Source organism: Oncorhynchus tshawytscha, unplaced genomic scaffold, assembly GCF_018296145.1.
Source record: "Oncorhynchus tshawytscha isolate Ot180627B unplaced genomic scaffold, Otsh_v2.0 Un_contig_6760_pilon_pilon, whole genome shotgun sequence".
Taxonomy (NCBI): domain Eukaryota; kingdom Metazoa; phylum Chordata; class Actinopteri; order Salmoniformes; family Salmonidae; genus Oncorhynchus; species Oncorhynchus tshawytscha.
This window is the reverse complement of record NW_024608286.1, coordinates 1-23,333: the sequence shown is the minus strand read 5'-3', so window position 1 is coordinate 23,333 and position 23,333 is coordinate 1. Positions and strand designations below refer to the sequence as shown.

The 23,333-nt window shown below is 46.4% G+C and overlaps 2 protein-coding genes and 1 long non-coding RNA gene across 3 annotated transcripts; 2 read left to right on the top strand and 1 right to left on the bottom strand.

Moving 5' to 3' along the window:
• Positions 1–252: 252 nt before the first annotated feature.
• Positions 253–21,133, bottom strand: LOC112242247 (sodium-independent sulfate anion transporter). The gene is given in 18 exon segments (XM_042313007.1): positions 253–1,275; positions 1,853–1,940; positions 6,383–6,516; positions 6,655–6,754; positions 7,372–7,499; positions 7,606–7,746; positions 8,512–8,567; positions 8,993–9,104; positions 9,331–9,403; positions 9,812–10,021; positions 10,089–10,206; positions 13,518–13,597; positions 13,668–13,753; positions 14,383–14,575; positions 16,372–16,480; positions 17,245–17,410; positions 17,843–18,072; positions 20,935–21,133. Coding segments are annotated over 16 exon segments (1,809 nt in total). The 5' UTR covers positions 17,373–17,410; positions 17,843–18,072; positions 20,935–21,133; the 3' UTR covers positions 253–1,222.
• On the top strand, positions 12,613–14,389 carry LOC121843424. The gene is made up of 3 exons (XR_006081547.1): positions 12,613–12,739; positions 12,831–13,084; positions 13,254–14,389. It is a non-coding gene; the product is annotated as an uncharacterized LOC121843424 (long non-coding RNA).
• A 30-nt stretch (positions 21,134–21,163) lies between the features above and the next one.
• On the top strand, positions 21,164–22,634 carry LOC112242248 (N-sulphoglucosamine sulphohydrolase-like; the record flags this gene model as incomplete). The annotated part of the gene is given in 4 exon segments (XM_042313006.1): positions 21,164–21,570; positions 21,779–21,939; positions 22,239–22,344; positions 22,549–22,634. Coding segments are annotated over 4 exon segments (444 nt in total), but the record flags the coding sequence as incomplete, so codon positions are not given.
• Between the last annotated feature and the right edge of the window lie 699 nt (positions 22,635–23,333).

The following is a 23,333-nucleotide window of genomic DNA, read 5'->3' as shown; positions in this document are numbered from 1 at the left end:
TCCAAAATGTAATGAGTACTTTTGGTTGTCAGGGAAAATGGAGTAAAAAGTACATTATTTTCTTTAGGAATGTAGTGGAGTAAAAAGTACATTATTTTCTTTAGGAATGTAGTGGAGTAAAAAGTACATTTTTTCTTTAGGAATGTAGTGGAGTAAAAAGTACATTATTTTCTTTAGGAATGTAGTGGAATAAAAGTAAAAGTAGTCAAAAATATAAATAGTAAAGTACAAATAACCCCAAAACGACTTCAGTTGTACTTTAAAGTATCTTTACTTAAGCACTTTACAACACTGGTTAATTCCCTGCATAAAACTACGTTTGGAGCTTTATACAAATTGTCAGTCTTATCAGATACATTTCTAAGTAAGAATTAAAACGTTTCAAAGTGTTAAAAAACAACAAAATAATTGTATTAAGTGCAGAACATACAAGGCACAAACCATTTGGAATGTGATATTCTTCTTATGGTCATGATCGTACAGGTAAATACATACACACACACACACACACACACACACACACACACACACACACACACACACACACACACACACACACACACACACACACACACACACACACACACACACACACACACACACACACAGAGAGAGAGAGTAGGAGACAGTCAACTTCTCATCCAATAGAGGCAACCAATAAAGTACAATTGATCAATTTGAAAGGCATCAATAATTGTAATTTATCAAAGTCTAATTGATCAAGCAAATGTATACAATAATATATTATATGTATTAATGCGTATAAGAAGAACATTTAAAAGCACAGTTGCAATAGTGTAAGTACCTCACCAGTCTAAGGATATTTGACAAGTATACTAACACCTATGTAAATCAAATCAAAACATTCCATAGGTATTAGATATAGTTATATCTCTGGACAGGCTAAGTGCTATTTCCTCCATATTGCTTCCACCTATCCACACACACTGACTCCGGTGAGGGCTTCCCAATCCTGGTCCGGGGACCCAAGACGGTGCACATCTTTTGTTTTTAGCTTAATTCAACTAATAAACTTCTCATCAAGCATTTGGTTGAATCAGGTTTGTGAGTGCGAGGGCAAAAAAACAAAAATGTGTCCCCCTTAGGGTCTGCGGGACCAGGATTGGGACACACGGGTAGGGGCTTGGAAAGGATTTGGAATTTTGATTTGGAACACAAACAGGAAGTTAAGTGCTGAGAGGGTGGGGCTTCTTTCCTTACATCACTTCCTGAGAAGTGATTTCCCGTCCTCCAGTTCCTCTGTGTACGTTGGCTCTGAAGGGGTTAACACACAGAGCAAACCTGTTAAAACAGACCCAGGATAAAGGTAGTGTGTGTGTGCTAGCTGTTCCTGTAAACTTCCAGTCATTGAGCTAACGCTAGTTAGCAATGGGCCAGAAACTACCTTCAAACTGCACACAGAGACATTCAAATGTCCATTAGTGATAGAAACCACAAACCTACTCTAGACTTGATCAGTGTCTACAGATAACTTCAACATAAAAGTCATTATAAAAGCTACAAGAAGAAACCGATCACACAGCAGCATCTTCAAAGTGGAAAAGCACAAGAGATCGGTTCTTATCCTTGGTTAAAAAAACGGGATTGACAACCTGTCAACTGCTTGACAGCCAATAAATTAGTAAGGGGGAGGGACATTCTTGGTCACCTCTGTACCCTGATTGGTCCAGATCCATACCAATCATTCTGATTTCAGTGTCAGGGTCCGTTGAGTCGAGTGTAATTGGTGCACTCAGCAGGGATTGGTTCAGGACAGCATAAAAAAATATATATATATATCACTGTTCTCGTCTGTGATTGGTTGGTTGTAGTGTCAGTCACTGAGTGCTACCCGAAAGGATGGTTAGTGCCGCCTCCACACTGGCGGTGTGTCTAAGATCCGACAGGTCTGCTGCCAACAGGACCTCCAAGACCGAATACTGAGAGAGGGAGACAGAGGGAAGAGAAGAGAGAGACAGACAGACAGGGGAAGAGAAGAGAGAGACAGACAGACAGGGGAAAGAGAAGAGAGAGACAGACAGACAGGGGGAAGAGAAGAGAGAGACAGACAGACAGGGGAAGAGAAGAGAGACAGACAAAGGGAAGAGAAGAGAGAGACAGACAGAGGGAAGAGAAGAGAGAGACAGACAGACAGAGGGAAGAGAAGAGAGAGACAGACAGACAGGGAAGAGAAGAGAGAGACAGACAGACAGGGGAAGAGAAGAGAGAGACAGACAGACAGGGAAGAGAAGAGAGAGACAGACAGAGGGAAGAGAAGAGAGAGAGAGACAGACAGGGAAGAGAAGAGAGAGACAGACAGGGGAAGAGAAGAGAGAGACAGACAGGGGGAAGAGAAGAAGAGACAGAGGGAAGAGAAGAGAGAGAGAGAGACAGACAGAGGGAAGAGAAGAGAGAGACAGACAGACAGGGGAAGAGAAGAGAGAGACAGACAGAGGGAAGAGAAGAGAGAGACAGACAGAGGGAAGAGAAGAGAGAGACAGACAGAGGGAAGAGAAGAGAGAGAGACAGACAGAGGGAAGAGAAGAGAGAGACAGACAGGGGAAGAGAAGAGAGAGACAGACAGAGGGAAGAGAAGAGAGAGACAGACAGGGGGAAGAGAAGAGAGAGAGACAGACAGACAGGGAAGAGAAGAGAGAGAGACAGACAGAGGGAAGAGAAGAGAGAGACAGACAGAGGGAAGAGAAGAGAGAGACAGACAGAGGGAAGAGAAGAGAGAGACAGACAGAGGGAAGAGAAGAGAGAGACAGACAGAGGGAAGAGAAGAGAGAGACAGACAGGGGGAAGAGAAGAGAGAGACAGACAGAGGGAAGAGAAGAGAGAGACAGACAGAGGGAAGAGAAGAGAGAGACAGACAGGGGAAGAGAAGAGAGAGACAGACAGAGGGAAGAGAAGAGAGACAGACAGAGGGAAGAGAAGAGAGACAGACAGAGGGAAGAGAAGAGAGAGACAGACAGAGGGAAGAGAGAGAGACAGACAGAGGGAAGAGAAGAGAGAGACAGACAGGGGAAGAGAAGAGAGAGACAGACAGGGGAAGAGAAGAGAGAGACAGACAGGGGAAGAGAAGAGAGAGAGAGACAGGGGAAGAGAGAGACAGACAGAGGGAAGAGAAGAGACAGACAGAGGGAAGAGAAGAGAGAGACAGACAGACGGAAGAGAAGAGACAGACAGAGGGAAGAGAAGAGAGAGACAGACAGGGGGAAGAGAGAGACAGACAGAGGGAAGAGAAGAGACAGACAGAGGGAAGAGAAGAGAGAGACAGACAGGGGAAGAGAGAGAGAGACAGACAGAGGGAAGAGAAGAGACAGACAGACAGGGGAAGAGAAGAGAGAGACAGACAGGGGAGACAGACAGACAGAGGGAAGAGAAGAGACAGACAGAGGGAAGAGAAGAGAGAGACAGACAGGGGAAGAGAAGAGAAGACAGACAGGGGAAGAGAAGAGACAGACAGACAGAGGGAAGAGAAGAGAGAGACAGACAGAGGGAAGAGAAGAGAGAGACAGACAGAGGGAAGAGGAGAGACAGACAGACAGGGGAAGAGAAGAGAGAGACAGACAGGGGGAAGAGAAGAGACAGACAGACAGACAGGGGGAAGAGAAGAGAGAGACAGACAGAGGGAAGAGAAGAGAGAGACAGACAGGGGAAGAGAAGAGAGAGACAGACAGAGGGAAGAGAAGAGACAGACAGACAGACAGAGGGAAGAGAAGAGAGAGACAGACAGAGGGAAGAGAAGAGAGAGAGAGAGACAGACAGAGGGAAGAGAAGAGAAGAGAGAGACAGAGGGAAGAGAAGAGAGAGACAGACAGGGGGAAGAGAAGAGAGAGACAGACAGGGGGAAGAGAAGAGAGAGACAGACAGACAGAGGGAAGAGAAGAGAGAGACAGACAGAGGGAAGAGAAGAGAGAGACAGACAGAGGGAAGAGAAGAGAGAGAGAGACCATACAGAGGGAAGAGAAGAGACCCAGACAGACAGTAGAGAAGAGCAGACAGAAGAGACAGACAGAGGGGAAGAGAAGAGAGAGAGACAGACAGACAGAGGGAAGAGAAGAGAGAGACAGACAGAGGGAAGAGAAGAGAGAGACAGACAGACAGAGGGAAGAGAAGAGAGAGACAGACAGGGGAAGAGAAGAGACAGACAGGGGGAAGAGAAGAGAGAGAGACAGACAGACAGAGGAAGAGAAGAGAGAGACAGACAGAGGGAAGAGAAGAGAGAGACAGACAGAGGGAAGAGAAGAGAGAGAGAGAGACAGACAGAGGGAAGAGAAGAGACCTGAGAGGACAGACAGAGGGAAGAGAAGAGAAGAGAAGAGAGAGACAGACAGGGGAAGAGAAGAGACCCAGACAGAGGGAAGAGAAGAGAAGAGAGAGAGACAGACAGAGGGAAGAGAAGAGACCAGACAGAGGGAAGAGAAGAGAAGAGAGAGAAGAGACAGACAGAGGGAAGAGAAGAAGAGACAGACAGAGGGAAGAGAAGAGAGAGACAGACAGAGGGAAGAGAAGAGAGAGAGAGAGACAGACAGAGGAAGAGAAGAGAGAGACAGACAGACAGAGGAAGAGAAGAGAGAGACAGACAGAGGGAAGAGAAGAGAAGAGAGAGACAGACAGAGGAAGAGAAGAGAAGAGTCCCTGAGCAGACAGAGGGAAGAGAAGAGAAGAGAGAGAGACAGACAGACAGAGGGAAGAGAAGAAAAGACAGACAGACAGAGGGAAGAGAAGAGAGAGACAGACAGAGGAAGAGAAGAGAAGAGAGAGAGACAGACAGACAGAGGGAAGAGAAGAAAAGAGAGAGAGAGACAGAGGGAAGAGAAGAGAGAGACAGACAGAGGGAAGAGAAGAGAGAGACAGACAGAGGGAAGAGAAGAGAGAGAGACCCAGACAGAGGGAAGAGAAGAGAGAGAGAGACAGACAGAGGGAAGAGAAGAGAGAGACAGACAGAGGGAAGAGAAGAGAAGAGAGAGAGACAGACAGACAGAGGGAAGAGAAGAAAAGAGAGACAGACAGAGGGAAGAGAAGAGAGAGACAGACAGGGGAAGAGAAGAGAGAGACAGACAGGGGGAAGAGAAGAGAGAGACAGACAGACAGAGGAAAGAGAAGAGAGAGACAGACAGAGGGAAGAGAAGAGAAGAGAGAGAGACAGACAGAGGGAAGAGAAGAGAAGAGAGAGAGAGACAGACAGAGGGAAGAGAAGAGAAGAAACAGACAGGGGAAGAGAAGAGAGAGACAGACAGAGGGAAGAGAAGAGAAGAGACCTGAAGAGAAGAGACAGAGGAAAGAGAAGAAAAGAGACAGACAGAGGGAAGAGAAGAGAGAGACAGACAGACAGAGGGAAGAGAAGAGAAGAGAAGAGAGAGACAGACAGGGGAAGAGAAGAGAGAGACAGACAGACCTGACAAGAGAAGAGACAGACAGACAGAGGGAAGAGAAGAGACAGACAGACAGACAGAGGGAAGAGAAGAGAGAGACAGACAGAGGGAAGAGAAGAGAGAGACAGACAGACAGAGGGAAGAGAAGAGAGAGACAGACAGAGGGAAGAGAAGAGAGAGACAGACAGAGGGAAGAGAAGAGAGAGACAGACAGAGGGAAGAGAAGAGAGAGACAGACAGACAGAGGGAAGAGAAGAGAGAGACAGACAGACACAAGAGAAGAGAGAGACAGACAGGGGACAGAGAAGAGAGAGACAGACAGAGGGAAGAGAGAGACAGACAGACAGAGGGAAGAGAAGAGAGAGAGACAGAGGGAAGAGAAGAGACAGAGAGAGATGCAATCAGTCTGATTATACTTCATCATTGTTGGTCGACTAATGTACCTGCAGGCCAGAACACACCCAGTCAGTCAGTACCTGCAGGCCAGAACACACCCAGTCAGTCAGTACCTGCAGGCCAGAACACACCCAGTTAGTCAGTACCTGCAGGCCAGAACACACCCAGTCAGTCAGTACCTGCAGGCCAGAACACACCCAGTCAGTCAGTACCTGCAGGCCAGAACACACCCAGTCAGTCAGTACCTGCAGGCCAGAACACACCCAGTCAGTCAGTACCTGCAGGCCAGAACACACCCAGTCAGTCAGTACCTGCAGGCCAGAACACACCCAGTCAGTCAGTACCTGCAAGCCAGAACACACCCAGTCAGTCAGTACCTGCAGGCCAGAACACACCCAGTCAGTCAGTACCTGCAGGCCAGAACACACCCAGTCAGTCAGTACCTGCAGGCCAGAACACACCCAGTCAGTCAGTACCTGCAGGCCAGAACACACCCAGTCAGTCAGTACCTGCAGGCCAGAACACACCCAGTCAGTCAGTACCTGCAGGCCAGAACACACCCAGTCCAGTACCTGCAGGCCAGAACACACCCAGTCAGTCAGTACCTGCAGGCCAGAGAAGATGAGTGCGACCCCTCGTAGTTTGAACTGTCGTAGCAGGTCCCTGAGCTCGTTGACAACTGTATAGTCTACAGTATTGACATGATGACAGTCCAGGACCACTGACCTAGGAGGAGAGGCTGAGGGAGACAGGGAGGGGGGAGAGGAGAGAGGGGGGGCACGCACAAGAGGAGGAAAGATTAGTTTCCCTAGGCAGACGGATTGCCTCCCACATTAACAATGTTCCAGCATTCCAGAATACCCACACTCTCTCTTACCCTGCAGTGCCTGAGTGTATAGGACAGTGTTGAGGTACTCTGTGGAGGGGAAACTGAGTCCACTATCTAACTCCATCACCAAAACACCATGATCACACACCTGTTACACACAGAGAGAACACACACACCTGTTACACACAGAGAGAACACACCTGTTACACACAGAGAGAACACACACACACACCTGTTACACACAGAGAGAACACACACACACACACACACACCTGTACACACAGAGAAACACACACACACACACCTGTACACACAGAGAGAACACACACACACACACCTGTTACACACAGAGAGAACACACACACCTGTTACACACAGAGAGAACACACACACACCTGTTACACACAGAGAGAACACACACACACACACAGAGAGAACACAGAGAGAACACACACACACACAGAGAGAACACACACACACACAGAGAACACACACACACACAGAGAACACACACACACACAGAGAGACACACACACACACACACCTGTACACACAGAGAGAACACACACACACCTGTTACACACAGAGAGAACACACACACCTGTTACACACAGAGAGCACACACACATTACACACAGTTACCTGTCACACAGACACACCTGTTACACACAGACACACCTGTTACATGCGCAAGTGCACACACACACAGCCCATAGTATTATGCACACACACAAATGAATGCATGCACGCACACATACACATTACCTTTATGCTGGGCCTGGCTACATTGTAGAGCAGCATGAGTCCAGAAACAACTACACCTCCCACAATGCCGTACTGCACCTCCCAGAAACTCAACAGGAAGGTGATCAGGAACGGCACCAGATCAAGCTCTAACACACAGATTTGAAAACACACACACAGATTTGAAATACACACTGACACACAAAGATGTAAAAACTGTGAGACAAACACACAGATTCAACACAAACGACTCACTGCGTATCCTCCAGAACTGCATGACGACACGGTAGTCGACCAGGGGAGCCACAGCACAGATGATGACTGCTGCCAGAGAGGCTTTAGGGATGTAGTAGAATGCTGGCATCAGGAAGGCCAGGGACAACAGCACTACCACACCTCAACACCAGACAGATACCACGCATTAATTACAGTATACTAACTACTACACAATACACTACCACACCTCAACACCAGACAGATACCACACATTAATTACAGTATACTAACTACTACACAATACACTACCACACCTCAACACCAGACAGATACCACACATTAATTACAGTATACTAACTACCACACAATACACTACCACACCTCAACACCAGACAGATACCACACATTAATTACAGTATACTAACTACTACACAATACACTACCACACCTCAACACCAGACAGATACCACACATTAATTACAGTATACTAACTACTACACAATACACTACACCTCAACACCAGACAGATACCACACATTAATTACAGTATACTAACTACCACACAATACACTACCACACCTCAACACCAGACAGATACCACACATTAATTACAGTATACTAACTACTACACAATACACTACCACACCTCAACACCAGACAGATACCACACATTAATTACAGTATACTAACTACCACACCTCAACATCAGACAGATACCACACATTAATTACAGTATACTAACTACTACACCTCAACACCAGGGGGCGTCAGACACTACACAATAATTACAAGTATACTGCAGTATTATACAGTAAACAACTATACTACAACAACATTGCAGTACAGTACAGAGAGAGAGAGAAAGATGGATAGGAGAGAGAGAGAAAGATGGATGGATAGGAGAGAGAGAGAGAGAAGTGATATTTGTAGTAAATTCTGTCTTACCAGTGACTATGCCTCCGGCTGGTGTACACACCCCTGTCTGGGAGTTCACTGCAGTCCTGAACATGGGCAGATTATACATTAGCGTGTATATAACACACACACACACACACTACACAGGAAACACACAGACATTAGTGTTGTCACATGTCAGTATTTTCCATGGCAAAAAATTAAACACTAAGCAGACTAAACTCCTTTAAAACCTACTTTTGTAACATATTGTGTGGTACAACTTGCAAAATAAACAAATGTGATTCTGGGTGACAACATCAGGCTGTTTGTTTCCAACATCAGGCTGTTTGTTTCCAACATCAGGCTGTTTGTTTCCAACATCAGGCTGTTTGTTTCCAACATCAGGCTGTTTGTTTCCAACATCAGGACTGTTTCAAGAGCTTCAGTCTGCTTCATGTTGTGTTTCCTTTGTTTCCTTACTTCCTAGTATCACCATACTGGTGTCATGGCAACACTAATGCACACACACCTTCCGAAGCTTCCTGTGACTGGATAGGCTGAGACGAAGGACCCCATAATGTTGGTTAGACCAATAGCAAACAGTTCCTGGTTGGCATTGATCCTATAGTCATTCTGACTGGCTGGGGATTCAAATCAAATCAAACTTTATTAAAAGTGCATTTAAACTCACTTAAAAGCAAAGAAGATAGAGAAACAGAATAATTATGCAAGATTTTTTAGATATTCCATCCTCAATGTGACTTCTCTGGTCAAATAAATAAGAAATAAACATTTAACAACACACGTTGGTACAGAAAGAGCACACCATTAACATCGCGCACACACACACACACACACAGCTCTCACCGAAGGCTTTAGCGATGGCAATGCTCTCCAGTACTCCCATGAAGGGGATGACAGCCAGCCCTCCTCCAAAATCCTGCCACGGGATTGGTCAGAAGGGGTTTTCAATCACTCATATCCGAGATGTGATTGGACAACGGCGTTCTAATGACTAATTACTGTTCCCTGATTGGCTTAGCATACTGACCAAGAGCGACTGGGGACCTTTGCTGTAATAGCTACTTGTTACTTTTCACTGTTACCTAATTGGAAACACAATACTGTGACAACTCAACACTAACAAATCAATACTGTAATATCATTGGTTCAGCTCACTCTCCCCCTGCCCTCCCCAACGGGGATAACTCAATTACGACACCCACTCTCCAGTGTCAACTCTGTATCCCTATTGGTCCATCCACCTGCCACTCCCCCACCCTGTATCCCTATTGGTCTGTCCCCCTGTCACTCACCAACTCTGTATCCCTATTGGTCTGTCACTCACCTCTATGATCTCTCCGAAGCTGATGCTGGTACCGTTGGGCGTGGTCTCGAAGAGGGGAGGGGCTCTGAACGGCGGCAGGCCCTGGGATGTTTTCCCGGTAATGGTGAAGACCGGTGAGCCAAACGCGTTCCATGAGAACGCCAGGAAGGTCGCCGCCACTACGACCAACGCATTACGCACTGAGGTGGGGAGACACACACATTATATACTCTCTCACACACACACACACCCTCCTCCCCCTACCGGTACTGACCGGTAGCGATGCCCCAGACCAGACTGTGAGCGGCCCTGGTGAGGAGGGCCTCCTGTTCTGACGGGGTTCCAGGGTACTCTTCATCCACTGCAACGTCACCAGCAGACACAGACACAGCAGACCTAGAACCACGTCTCCTATCCTACACACACACACAGCAGACCTAGAACCACATCTCCTATCCTACACACACACACACACACACAGCAGACCTAGAACCACGTCTCCTATCCTACACACACACACAGCAGACCTAGAACCACATCTCCTATCCTACACACACACACAGCAGACCTAGAACCACGTCTCCTATCCTACACACACACACAGCAGACCTAGAACCACGTCTCTATCCTACACACACACACACACACAGCAGACCTAGAACCACGTCTCCTATCCTACACACAGACACAGCAGACCTAGAACCACGTCTCCTATCCTACACACACACACAGCAGACCTAGAACCACGTCTCCTATCCTACACACACACACAGCAGACCTAGAACCACGTCTCCTATCCTACACACACACACACACACACACACAGCAGACCTAGAACCACGTCTCCTATCCTACACACACACACACAGCAGACCTAGAACCACGTCTCCTATCCTACACACACACACACAGACCTACACACACACACACACACAGCAGACCTAGAACCACATCTCCTATCCTACACACACACACACACACACACACACAGCAGACCTAGAACCACGTCTCCTATCCTACACACAGACACAGCAGACCTAGAACCACGTCTCCTATCCTACACACACACACAGCAGACCTAGAACCACGTCTCCTATCCTACACACACACACACACACACACAGCAGACAGTCTCCTATCCTAGACACAGCAGACCTAGAACCACGTCTCCTATCCTACACACACACACAGCAGACCTAGAACCACGTCTCCTATCCTACACACACACACAGCAGACCTAGAACCACATCTCCTATCCTACACACACACACAGCAGACCTAGAACCACGTCTCCTATCCTACACACACACACAGCAGACCTAGAACCACGTCTCCTATCCTACACACACACACACACACACACACACACACACAGCAGACCTAGAACCACGTCTCCTATCCTACACACAGACACAGCAGACCTAGAACCACGTCTCCTATCCTACACACACACACAGCAGACCTAGAACCACGTCTCCTATCCTACACACACACACACACACACACACACACACACACACACACACACAGCAGACCTAGAACCACGTCTCCTATCCTACACACAGACACAGCAGACCTAGAACCACGTCTCCTATCCTACACACACACACACACACACACACACAGCAGCAGTCCTAGAACCACGTCTCCTATCCTACACACACACAGCAGACCTAGAACCACGTCTCCTATCCTATCCACACACACACACACACACACACACACACACACAGCAGACCTAGAACCACGTCTCCTATCCTACACACACACACAGCAGACCTAGAACCACGTCTCCTATCCTACACACACAGCAGACCTAGAACCACGTCTCCTATCCTACACACAGACACAGCAGACCTAGAACCACGTCTCCTATCCTACACACAGACACAGCAGACCTAGAACCACATCTCCTATCCTACACACACACACACCAGACCTAGAACCACGTCTCCTATCCTACACACACATTACAACGATATTACACAAACACATTACAACATTACACACACACACGTTACAACAACATTACACACACACACACAAAAGTGTAGCCTACTGTAGGCCTACTCTACCTGGTCTCAGGTATCCTTTAGAAGGTGTAGACCAGTCCTCTACTCTACCTGGTCTCAGGTATCCTGTAGAAGGTGTAGACCAGTCCTCTACTCTACCTGGTCTCAGGTATCCTGTAGAAGGTGTAGACCAGTCCTCTACTCTACCTGGTCTCAGGTATCCTGTAGAAGGTGTAGACCAGTCCTCTACTCTACCTGGTCTCAGGTATCCTGTAGAAGGTGTAGACCAGTCCTCTACTCTACCTGGTCTCAGGTATCCTTTAGAAGGTGTAGACCAGTCCTCTACTCTACCTGGTCTCAGGTATCCTTTAGAAGGTGTAGACCAGTCCTCTACTCTACCTGGTCTCAGGTATCCCGTAGAAGGTGTAGACCAGTCCTCTACTCTACCTGGTCTCAGGTATCCTGTAGAAGGTGTAGACCAGTCCTCTACTCTACCTGGTCTCAGGTTTCCTGTAGAAGGTGTAGACCAGTCCTCTACTCTACCTGGTCTCAGGTATCCTGTAGAAGGTGTAGACCAGTCCTCTACTCTACCTGGTCTCAGGTATCCTGTAGAAGGTGTAGACCAGTCCTCTACTCTACCTGGTCTCAGGTATCCTGTAGAAGGTGTAGACCAGTCCTCTACTCTACCTGGTCTCAGGTTTCCTGTAGAAGGTGTAGACTAGTCCTCTACTCTTCCTGGTCTCAGGTATCCTGTAGAAGGTATAGACCAGTCCTCTACTCTACCTGGTCTCAGGTATCCTGTAGAAGGTGTAGACCAGTCCTCTACTCTACCTGGTCTCAGGTATCCTGTAGAAGGTGTAGACCAGTCCTCTACTCTACCTGGTCTCAGGTATCCTGTAGAAGGTATAGACCAGTCCTCTACTCTACCTGGTCTCAGGTATCCTGTAGAAGGTCCAGTCCTCTACTCTACCTGGTCTCAGGTATCCTGTAGAAGGTGTAGACCAGTCCTCTACTCTACCTGGTCTCAGGTATCCTGTAGAAGGTATAGACCAGTCCTCTACTCTACCTGGTCTCAGGTATCCTGTAGAAGGTATAGACCAGTCCTCTACTCTACCTGGTCTCAGGTATCCTGTAGAAGGTGTAGACCAGTCCTCTACTCTACCTGGTCTCAGGTATCCTGTAGAAGGTGTAGACCAGTCCTCTACTCTACCTGGTCTCAGGTATCCTGTAGAAGGTATAGACCAGTCCTCTACTCTACCTGGTCTCAGGTATCCTGTAGAAGGTATAGACCAGTCCTCTACTCTACCTGGTCTCAGGTATCCTGTAGAAGGTCCAGTCTCTACTCTACCTGGTCTCAGGTATCCTGGTCTCAGAAGGTGTAGACCAGTCCTCTACTCTACCTGGTCTCAGGTTTCCTGGTCCAGTCCTCTAGGTCTCAGGTCCTGTAGAAGGTGTAGACCAGTCCTCTACTCTACCTGGTCTCAGGTTTCCTGTAGAAGGTGTAGACCAGTCCTCTACTCTACCTGGTCTCAGGTTTCCTGTAGAAGGTGTAGACCAGTCCTCTACTCTACCTGGTCTCAGGTATCCTGTAGAAGGTGTAGACCAGTCCTCTACTCTACCTGGTCTCAGGTATCCTGTAGAAGGTGTAGACCAGTCCTCTACTCTACCTGGTCTCAGGTATCCTGTAGAAGGTGTAGACCAGTCCTCTACTCTACCTGGTCTCAGGTATCCTGTAGAAGGTGTAGTAGACCTGCAGGAAGAACTCATGCGGTATGTCCTTCAGTCCCAGCACATTCTGGAGACAAAACAACACTGAATTAACACTGTCCTCATACAGGGATGGTGTGTGTGTGTGTGTGTCTCACCTTGACTTGACCGAAGGCTATGGTTACCGCGGCAGCACAGGTGAAGCCTTTGATCACCGGAAATGAGATGAAGTCCAGAAGAAACCCTGAAACCAGAAATTATCTAGAAATAGAACTATGAGGATGATCTAGAACCAGCACTATGATGATCCCAAACCAGAACTATGAGGGTGATCTCGAACCAGAACTACGAGGATGATCTAGAACCAGGACTACGGGGTTGATCTAGAACCAGGACTACGAGGTTGATCTAGAACCAGGACTACGGGGTTGATCTAGAACCAGGACTACGAGGTTGATCTAGAACCAGGACTACGAGGTTGATCTAGAACCAGGACTACGAGGTTGATCTAGAACCAGGACTATGAGGTTGACCTAGAACCAGGACTACGAGGTTGATCTAGAACCAGGAGTACTAGGTTGATCTAGAACCAGGACTACGAGGTTGATCTAGAACCAGGACTACGAAGTTGATCTAAAACCAGGACTATGAGGTTGATCTAGAACCAGGACTACAAGGTTGATCTAGAACCAGGACTACGAGGTTGATCTAGAACCAGGACTACAAGGTTGATCTAGAACCAGGACTACAGGGTTGATCTAGAACCATAACTACAAGGGTGATCTAGAACCAGAACTACGAGGGTGATCTAGAACCAGAACTATGAGGATGATCTTGAAGACAATCTACAACAAACTATTATTTCTCCCCTACCCAAACGTAGTAGAGCCATGGCGGTCTGTATGGTTCCACAGATCAGGCTGAGGAGGACGGCTCGGACCGGGTCTCCCCCCACGTAGGAGGCACACAGCAGGGACATGATGGCAGTAGGACCCAGGGTTACATCCTTGGAGGTTCCCAGAAACGTATAGATGAACCCACCCATGAAGGCTGAGTACAAGCCGTACTGTAGAGAGGGGGATCATTTGACTTAAAGGAAGTAGAGAGAGAGCTGCACTTCCTAACCTCCTGCCAAATGTATAACCATATTAGAGACATATATTTCCTTCAGATTACACAGACCCACAAAGAATTCGAAAACAAATCCAATTTTGATAAACTCCCATATCTACTGGGTGAAATACCACAGTGTACCATCACAGCGGCAAGATTTGTGACCTGTTGCCACGAGAAAAGGGCAACCAGTGAAGAACAAACACCATTGTAAATACAATCCATATTTATTTATTTTCCATTTTGTACTTTAACTAACTATTTGCACATCGCTACAACACTATATAGACATAACATGACATTGAAATGTCTCCATTCTTTTGGAACTTGTGTGAGTGTAATGTTTACTGTTAGTTTTTAGTGTTTATTTCACGTTTGTTCATCCATTTCACTTGGCAACGTAAACATATGATTCCCATGCCAATAAAGCCATTTGAATTGAATTGAGAGGCAGAGAGAGAGAAGAGAGAGAGAGAGAGAGAGAGAGAGAGAGAGAGACAGAGACAGAGACACAGAGACAGACAGAGAGAGAGAGAGAGACAGAGACAGAGACAGAGAGAGACAGAGAGAGAGAGAGACAGAGACAGAGAGAGAGAGACGAGAGAGAGAGAGAGAGAGAGACAGAGAGAGAGAGACAGAGAGAGAGACAGAGAGAGAGACAGAGAGACAGAGAGAGAGAGAGAGAGAGAGAGAGACAGAGAGAGAGACAGAGACAGAGAGAGACAGAGAGAGAGAGAGAGAGAGGTCTGGGTAGGAAACAAAAAAGAGAGTAGAGGAGAAGTGAGGGGGATTGTAGGAGAAAATGGAGGGAGAAGAGTGTTATGTCAGGTAGCAGGTAAAAGAGTCCCCAGGGTAAAGCTGTAGTGTACTAAAACATGAGAGGACTTGATGACTATGGTCTATAGACACTCAGGCCTATGAACTGTGTCCCAACTGTGTCCCTATTCTCTAAACTATTCATTCCCCCATAGGTCTCCGGTCAAAAGTAGTGCACTATATAGGACATAGGGTGCCATTTGGGATGCACACTGAGGTCTATAAAGCTATATGATCCAATAACATGTTCAACATTACACTCAACTATGCTTACTGTGAGGGGTTGGAAAATGTAACAACATAGGTGTGCCAAAAGTTTATTAATACAACACTAGAAACAGCATGTGATCCTTCTGGCGTGAGAGGCCTTGTCCCAGAGATATAGCAGGTACTTCTACTACCACTCACCAGTACAGGTAGGCCTAACTATTTAACCCCTCCTCTCCTCCCTCTCACCTGTACAGATATACCCTGCCCCCAGCCCCTCCCTCTCACCTGTACAGATATACCCTGCCCCCAGCCCCTCCCTCTCACCTGTACAGATATACCCTGCCCCCAGCCCCTCCCTCTCACCTGTACATACTATGGTCTATAGACACTCAGGCCTATGAACTGTGATCCATTGGATCTCTCACCTCTACAGATAAACCCTGCCCCCAGCCCCTCCCTCTCACCTGTACAGATATACCCTGCCCCCAGCCCCTCCCTCTCACCTGTACAGATATACCCTGCCCCCAGCCCCTCCCTCTCACCTGTACAGATATACCCTTCCCCCAGCCCCTCCCTCTCACCTGTACAGACAAACCCCCACCCCATGCTCCTCCCTCTCACCTGTACAGACAAACCCCTGCCCCTTGCTCCTCCCTCTCACCTGTACATACTATGGTCTATAGACACTCAGGCCTATGAACTGTGATCCATTGGATCTCTCACCTGTACAGGTAGGCCGGCCACCTCAGCATAAGCCAGGGCCTGTGGTACGGTGGTTAGACCCACGGTGAGACCTGCTATCAGGTCCATCTGGAGCCAGCTCAGCCTGTACCTGGAGGTGGAGAAAACACAGAAAGACTTGTGTTAGCTCCCCAAGGATTTAGATTGAAAGAGAGAGAGACAGAGACCAAGACATATTTGAAAGTAAATAAATAACGTTCAGACAACATGCTTCAATAAGCCTTAATAACCCTGCTGGTTTATTTTGGGTTCACTGTTCTGAACTCCCAGCACAGATAAGCATATGAATTTCCATGTGTCCTAAGTATCAATCATGCAAATACATATCTTTTTTTATTGTGGCAAGGCGTTAGTGACATTCAAATCTATGCTCTTCTGTTCTCTATCCATGGAATTAGTCCACCGCGCCACCAGGATGGAGCTAGCAGGCCATGTTTTCTTAACTCTTTCAAAGCTGTTCCTTTTAGCTCATTTAGACCCCATATCAAAGTAATCAACCACTCATTAAGATCAGGGTTGGCCAATTAGTGGGCGCGGGGCCAACAACTGAACATTATGTAAAAAATAAAGGAGAGAGTTTTGTTGACGCTGAGAACGGAATGTATATGTTTTTAAATAACATTCTAAGAACGTTCTTTGAACTTTACGAATGTTTTCTCGTGGTTTTTATGGAAGGTTTTCTTAATGTTCTGAGAACATGACATTAAATCGAACCATGAAGAAACCTGTAGAAAACGTCATGCTGAAGTACTGACGTTTCCACCTAAGAAACACATGGTTCTCAGAACATTATGTGCTAGCTGGGCAGCCTTTGTCTCTCATCACCAGAGAAAGAGATGAGGGTGGGACACCTACTTGGGTAACCAGGTGAGGATGGGGAGCCAGGCCTGGAGGGTTCTGTAGGAGCAGCAGGAGGCCATTCTCTCCCCCAGAGAGGGCCTTCCAATCTGGGGCCCGGGCCGGTCCAACAGGGGCTCCATCATGTTGCCTGGAACCAGGACGGAACAGGACAGAGGAGGGTCTGTAGTTGGCGAAGGGTCGAATATGAGATGGAGGAGGCGGAGAGATGTTAATGTAGACAGAGAGCAGAGTCATAGACAGACAGGCAGACACACACAAAGTGCTGACAAGCAGATTTTGAGACTACAGTACACACACACACACACACACACACAAAAAAACAAATCCAATGTGTCCATTCCATAGACACACAAACAGGCAAAACCAGGAAGGTACTGTAGGTGGCAGCAGTAGGCCAGGTAGGTTGTGTTTGCTTACCTCAGTCCTCAGACCTCAGTCCTCAGACCTCAGTCCTCAGACCTCAGTCCTCAGACCTCAGTCCTCAGACCTCAGTCCTCAGTCCTCAGTCCTCAGACCTCAGTCCTCAGACCTCAGTCCTCAGACCTCAGTCCTCAGACCTCAGTCCTCAGACCTCAGTCCTCAGTCCTCAGACCTCAGTCCTCAGACCTCAGTCCTCAGGGTGGGTGAGGTTCAAACTCGACTATAATCTGACATCCACGTCTCCACACTCCAACTAGGCAGGTAAAAGAGGACAAAACACCAAGGGAGCAGAGAATCACCAACGTTCCCAGAACCGTCAGATCTCACATCATTCTAGAATCCAGAAAGGCAAGATCCTCCCAGTGTGTTTCCATTCCATGTGTGGTAGTACTGGTGCACTCACTGTGATGAAAGGAGAAAAGTGGTCAATTAAATCCAGCAATAAAAGCCCATAAAGAACAAAGACAAAGATGGTAAAATAGAGGACATACTGTAGACTGTCGTCTCCTGACAGACTTAAAGGAACATGGTTTTGCTTGTCAGCAATTGAGTTTTCAAGATAAGCTACTTTCAAAAAACAGAAATCATCCCTGTATGACGTATTCGGCATCATATGGTGATGATGTCTCTATTTTGAAAGTTGCTTATCTTAAAAATTGGATTGCTGACTAGCATAACATTTTGGGACTATGTCAACAATGGACTCATGGAACAAATACTGTACCAAAGGGTCATTTTTGGGTGGAGTTTTCCTTTAACTATTAAAATCCTACCCACAAGTGTGAGATTTATATCAGGGTGCCAACCAAGATGAACTAGACTGTGAGCTACCTGCATTTATCAGTCAGTCTACTGTACTCTACTTTCACGAGTTCTGAGTTCTACTGTACTGCCAACAGAACATGAGCAAAATATTTTTGTCTCACTTATTTATTGAATCTATAGTTTCTAAATTCAGTCGAGGCAAAAGAACATACGCAGATTGATTTAACTATCACCATGCCAACCCACTCCATTAAAAATCTATGGCTATGGTGTCACCATGCCAACCCACTCCATTTAAAATCTATGGCATCACCATGCCAACCCACCTGATTCCATTTAGAATATACGGCTATGGCATCACCATGCCAAAACACCCATCCCATTTAGAATATACGGCTGCATCACCATGCCAAAACACCCATCCCATTTAGAATATACGGCTATGGTATCACCAAGCCAACCCACCCCATCCCATCCAGAATATATGGCTATGGTATCACCATGCCAACCCATCCCATTTAGAATATATGGTTATGGTATCACCATGCCAACCCACCCCATCCCATCCAGAATATATGGCTATGGTGTCACCATGCCACATCATCCCATTTAGAACATATGGCATCACCATGCCAACTCACCCCATCCCATTTAGAATTTGCTATGGTATTACCATGCCAACACACCACATCCCATCTAGAATATACGGCTATGGTATCACCATGCCAACCCATTTAAAATATATGGCTATGGTATCACCATGCCAACCCACCCCATTTAGAATATATGGCTATGGTATCACCATGCCAACCCATCCCATTTAGAATATACAGCTATGGTATCACCATGCCATGGTATCACCATGCCAACCCACCCCATCCCATTTAGAATTTGCTATGGTATTACCATGCCAACACCACATCCCATCTAGAATATACGGCTATGGTATCACCATGCCAACCCATTTAGAATATATGGCTATGGTATCACCATGCCAACCCACCCCATCCCATTTAGAATATACAGCTATGGTATCACCATGCCAATCCACCCAAAATTTATATATGGCTATGGTATCACCATGCCAACCCATTTAGAATATACAGCTATGGTATCACCATGCCAACCCATCCCATCCAGAATATATGGCTATGGTATCACCATGCCAACCCACCCAAAATATATGCCTATGGTATCACCATGCCAACCCACCCCATCCAGAATATATGGCTATGGTATCACCATGCCAACCCACCCAAAATATATGCCTATGGTATCACCATGCCAAACCACCCCATTTAGAATATATGGCTATGGTATCACCATGCCAACCCATCCCATTTAGAATATACAGCTATGGTATCACCATGCCAACCCACCCCATCCCATTTAGAATTTGCTATGGTATTACCATGCCAACACACCACATCCCATCTAGAATATACGGCTATGGTATCACCATGCCAACCCACCACATCCCATTTAGAATATATGGCTATGGTATCACCATGCCAACCCACCCCATCCCATTTAGAATATATGGCTATGGTATCACCATGCCAACCCACCCCATCCCATTTAGAATATATGGCTATGGTATCACCATGCCAACCCACCCCATCCCATTTAGAATATACAGCTATGGTATCACCATGCCAACCCATCCCATCCAGAATATATGGCTATGGTATCACCATGCCAACCCACCCAAAATATATGCCTATGGTATCACCATGCCAACCCACCCCATTTAGAATATATGGCTATGGTATCACCATGCCAACCCACCACATCCAATCACCATGCCAACCCACCACATCCCATTTAGAATATATGGCGATAGTATCACCATTCCAACCCACCACATCCAATTTAGAATATACTGCTATAGTGCTGGCTGGCAAATTTATTTGACACTGGCTAGCCACGATCACATGACAATTTCGTTGAAGATTTACTTTACAATTTGCATTCTGGTCTCATACAGTTTTAAATTTGTTATTGGGTCCACAGTCATTTTCATAGCTGCTCAGGCAAACACACAAAATGGTATGTACGGCCTGCACCAGGAAGTCCATCACTTCAACGAGTACAAAGCCTACCTCTACTGCTGGGTCAAGCACAGGTAGGTCACACACACACACACACACACACACACACACACACACACACACACACACACACACACACACACACACACACACACACACACACACACACACACACACACACACACACACGGCCTGGGAACAGTGGGTTAACTGCCTGTTCAGGGGCAGAACGACAGATTTGTACCTTGTCAGCTTGTATGTAACGACCCTGGGTTTATTACAATATACACTGTACAGACAGAGACAGACACACACGGACGGACACACACACGGACCGACGGATACACACACGGACGGACGGATACACATACTGGGCAGGCAAATACTGACTGGCAATAAAAATGATCCAGTGGAATGGACAAAGAATGAATTACTTAAATAGACAAACCTATTTCCAGGCGATCTATTCTTTATGAAACGCCTGTGTTCTTCAATCACAATACATCTATTCTTTCGTTTACTGACCGCAGCAACTAAGCGAGGTCAGCAACATAATCACTGCAGTTTCTTCAAAACCACTTCCCTTAAATGTAACTTGTGCTGATCAAGAAAGAAAAAAAGCGCGACTTCCGCTGCGTCCACTCTTCTCCGGCAAAACACTCCGCCTCATGTGACCACGATCATGTGACCAAAGTGGGCGGGGTTTGAAGCGCTGTGTTAGCGCTGTTTCCGGGAGTAGATCAAATTGATTTTCACACTGCATTTTCTTTGATCAAGAGAAAACAAAACATTGATTATTGCGAAAGTAATCAGTAAATAGAGGATAGGCTTACTTCAATGTAGAATATGTCAATAATGTCAAACAAACACTTTGACTGGAGTGTTTGAGATAAGCTTTATAGAGCTGATGCTATATTTTCTTAAAAAGTCGACTCTGCAATTTACTGCAACTGAAAAGATTGTGTTTACGATTTGAAACTTTATGAGACGGATATGGCCGTTGGTCATGATGTGATAGTCTTGTTGCTGGCGGTAATATGCTGTGTTGTAGAGAGCAAGAAGAGGAATGTTCTTCTTATTATCGGTAAGTCCCTTTTTGCTTCCGGTAATATTAACTGCAGTTGAATTCATCAAAGATCGACACTGCGTGTCACTTATCAATGAATTCGATCAGATGTATTTGTGAGTTTTTGACATCAGTTCTTCTACTTAGCTACTCGGTCAACACACTTCCTCTCTCCCCCCTTCACTCTCTCCACTCCCCCAATCCCTTCCCCCCCTCGCTCTCTCAGCGGACGACGCAGGCTTCGAGACGTCGGTCTATAACAACACCGTGGTCCGTACGCCTCACCTAGCCGCTCTGGGTCGACGCAGCCTGGTGTTCCAGAATGCCTTCACCTCCGTTAGTAGCTGTTCTCCCAGCCGATCCACCATACTGACAGGCCTGCCACAGGTGTGTGTGTGTGTATAGAGAGAAAGTAAGAGCGAGAGAGAGGAAAAAGTGTGTGTGTTCACCTCCTCCCTATGGGTCCTGGTCAAAAGGTGTGTACTAAATAACAGGGTGCCCTTTGGAACACACTCCTAATTTTTCTTCATGATGCATACAGCAACATAAAGTGGGGACATCCCAGATGGAACACTATACCCTATACAGTGCACTACTTTTGACCAGAGCCATATAGGGAATAGGTTGCCTTCCAGGGCAGGTCTAATATTCATCCATTTTGTTTTCCTGTGTTCCTCTGTCCACAGCATCAGAATGGTATGTACGGCCTGCACCAGGGAGTCCATCACTTCAACTCGTTTGACGGAGTACAAAGCCTACCTCTACTGCTGGGCCAAGCTAACATACGCACAGGTAGTTAACACACATTCACCCTACACATTCATCATCACACGAACACACCCACCCTTAGCATTGTCAAGACCTTACACACACACAGGTAGATAACACACACACTCATCACACGTACGCACACACATTCATGACAGGTGCGTGGGGACATGTGTGTTTTGATGGAGTGTACCAGAGTGGCAGTTTCCCTGTTCCTCCTCCATACAGGGATCATTGGGAAGAAACACGTAGGCCCTGGTCCTGTCTATCCCTTTGACTTCGCCTACACAGAGGAAAACAACTCTGTACTTCAGGTACAATTATTAAACCATTCTTTTATATATTTTTGTTTAGCGTTATTATGCTATTTTAGGATCTTATTTTATGACAATCTATGATTGTAAATTGGTGTATAATTAATAAACAGTTAATCAGCTCAACCAATAAATTGTACTGCTACTGCTACTACTACTACTGCCGCTACTACTGCTGCTACTACTACTGCTACTACTACTACTACTACTGCTACTACTACTACTACTACTACTACTACTGCTGCTACTACTACTACTACTACTACTACTACTGCTACTACTACTGCCGCTACTACTGCCGCTAGTACTGCTATTACTACTATTACTACTACTACTGCTACTACTACTGCTACTACTACTACTATACTACTGATACTGCTACTACTATACTACTGATACTGCTACTACTCCTATACTGCTACTACTCCTATACTGCTACTACTACTACTACTACTACTACTCCTACTCCTATACTACTGATACTGCTACTACTCCTATACTGCTACTCCTATACTGCTACTACTACTACTCCTACTACTACTCCTATACTACTCCTACTACTCCTACTACTACTGCTACTCCTACTACTCCTACTACTACTGCTACTCCTACACTACTACTACTACTCCTATACTACTACTACTCCTATACTACTACTACTACTACTCCTATACTACTACTACTCCTATACTACTACTA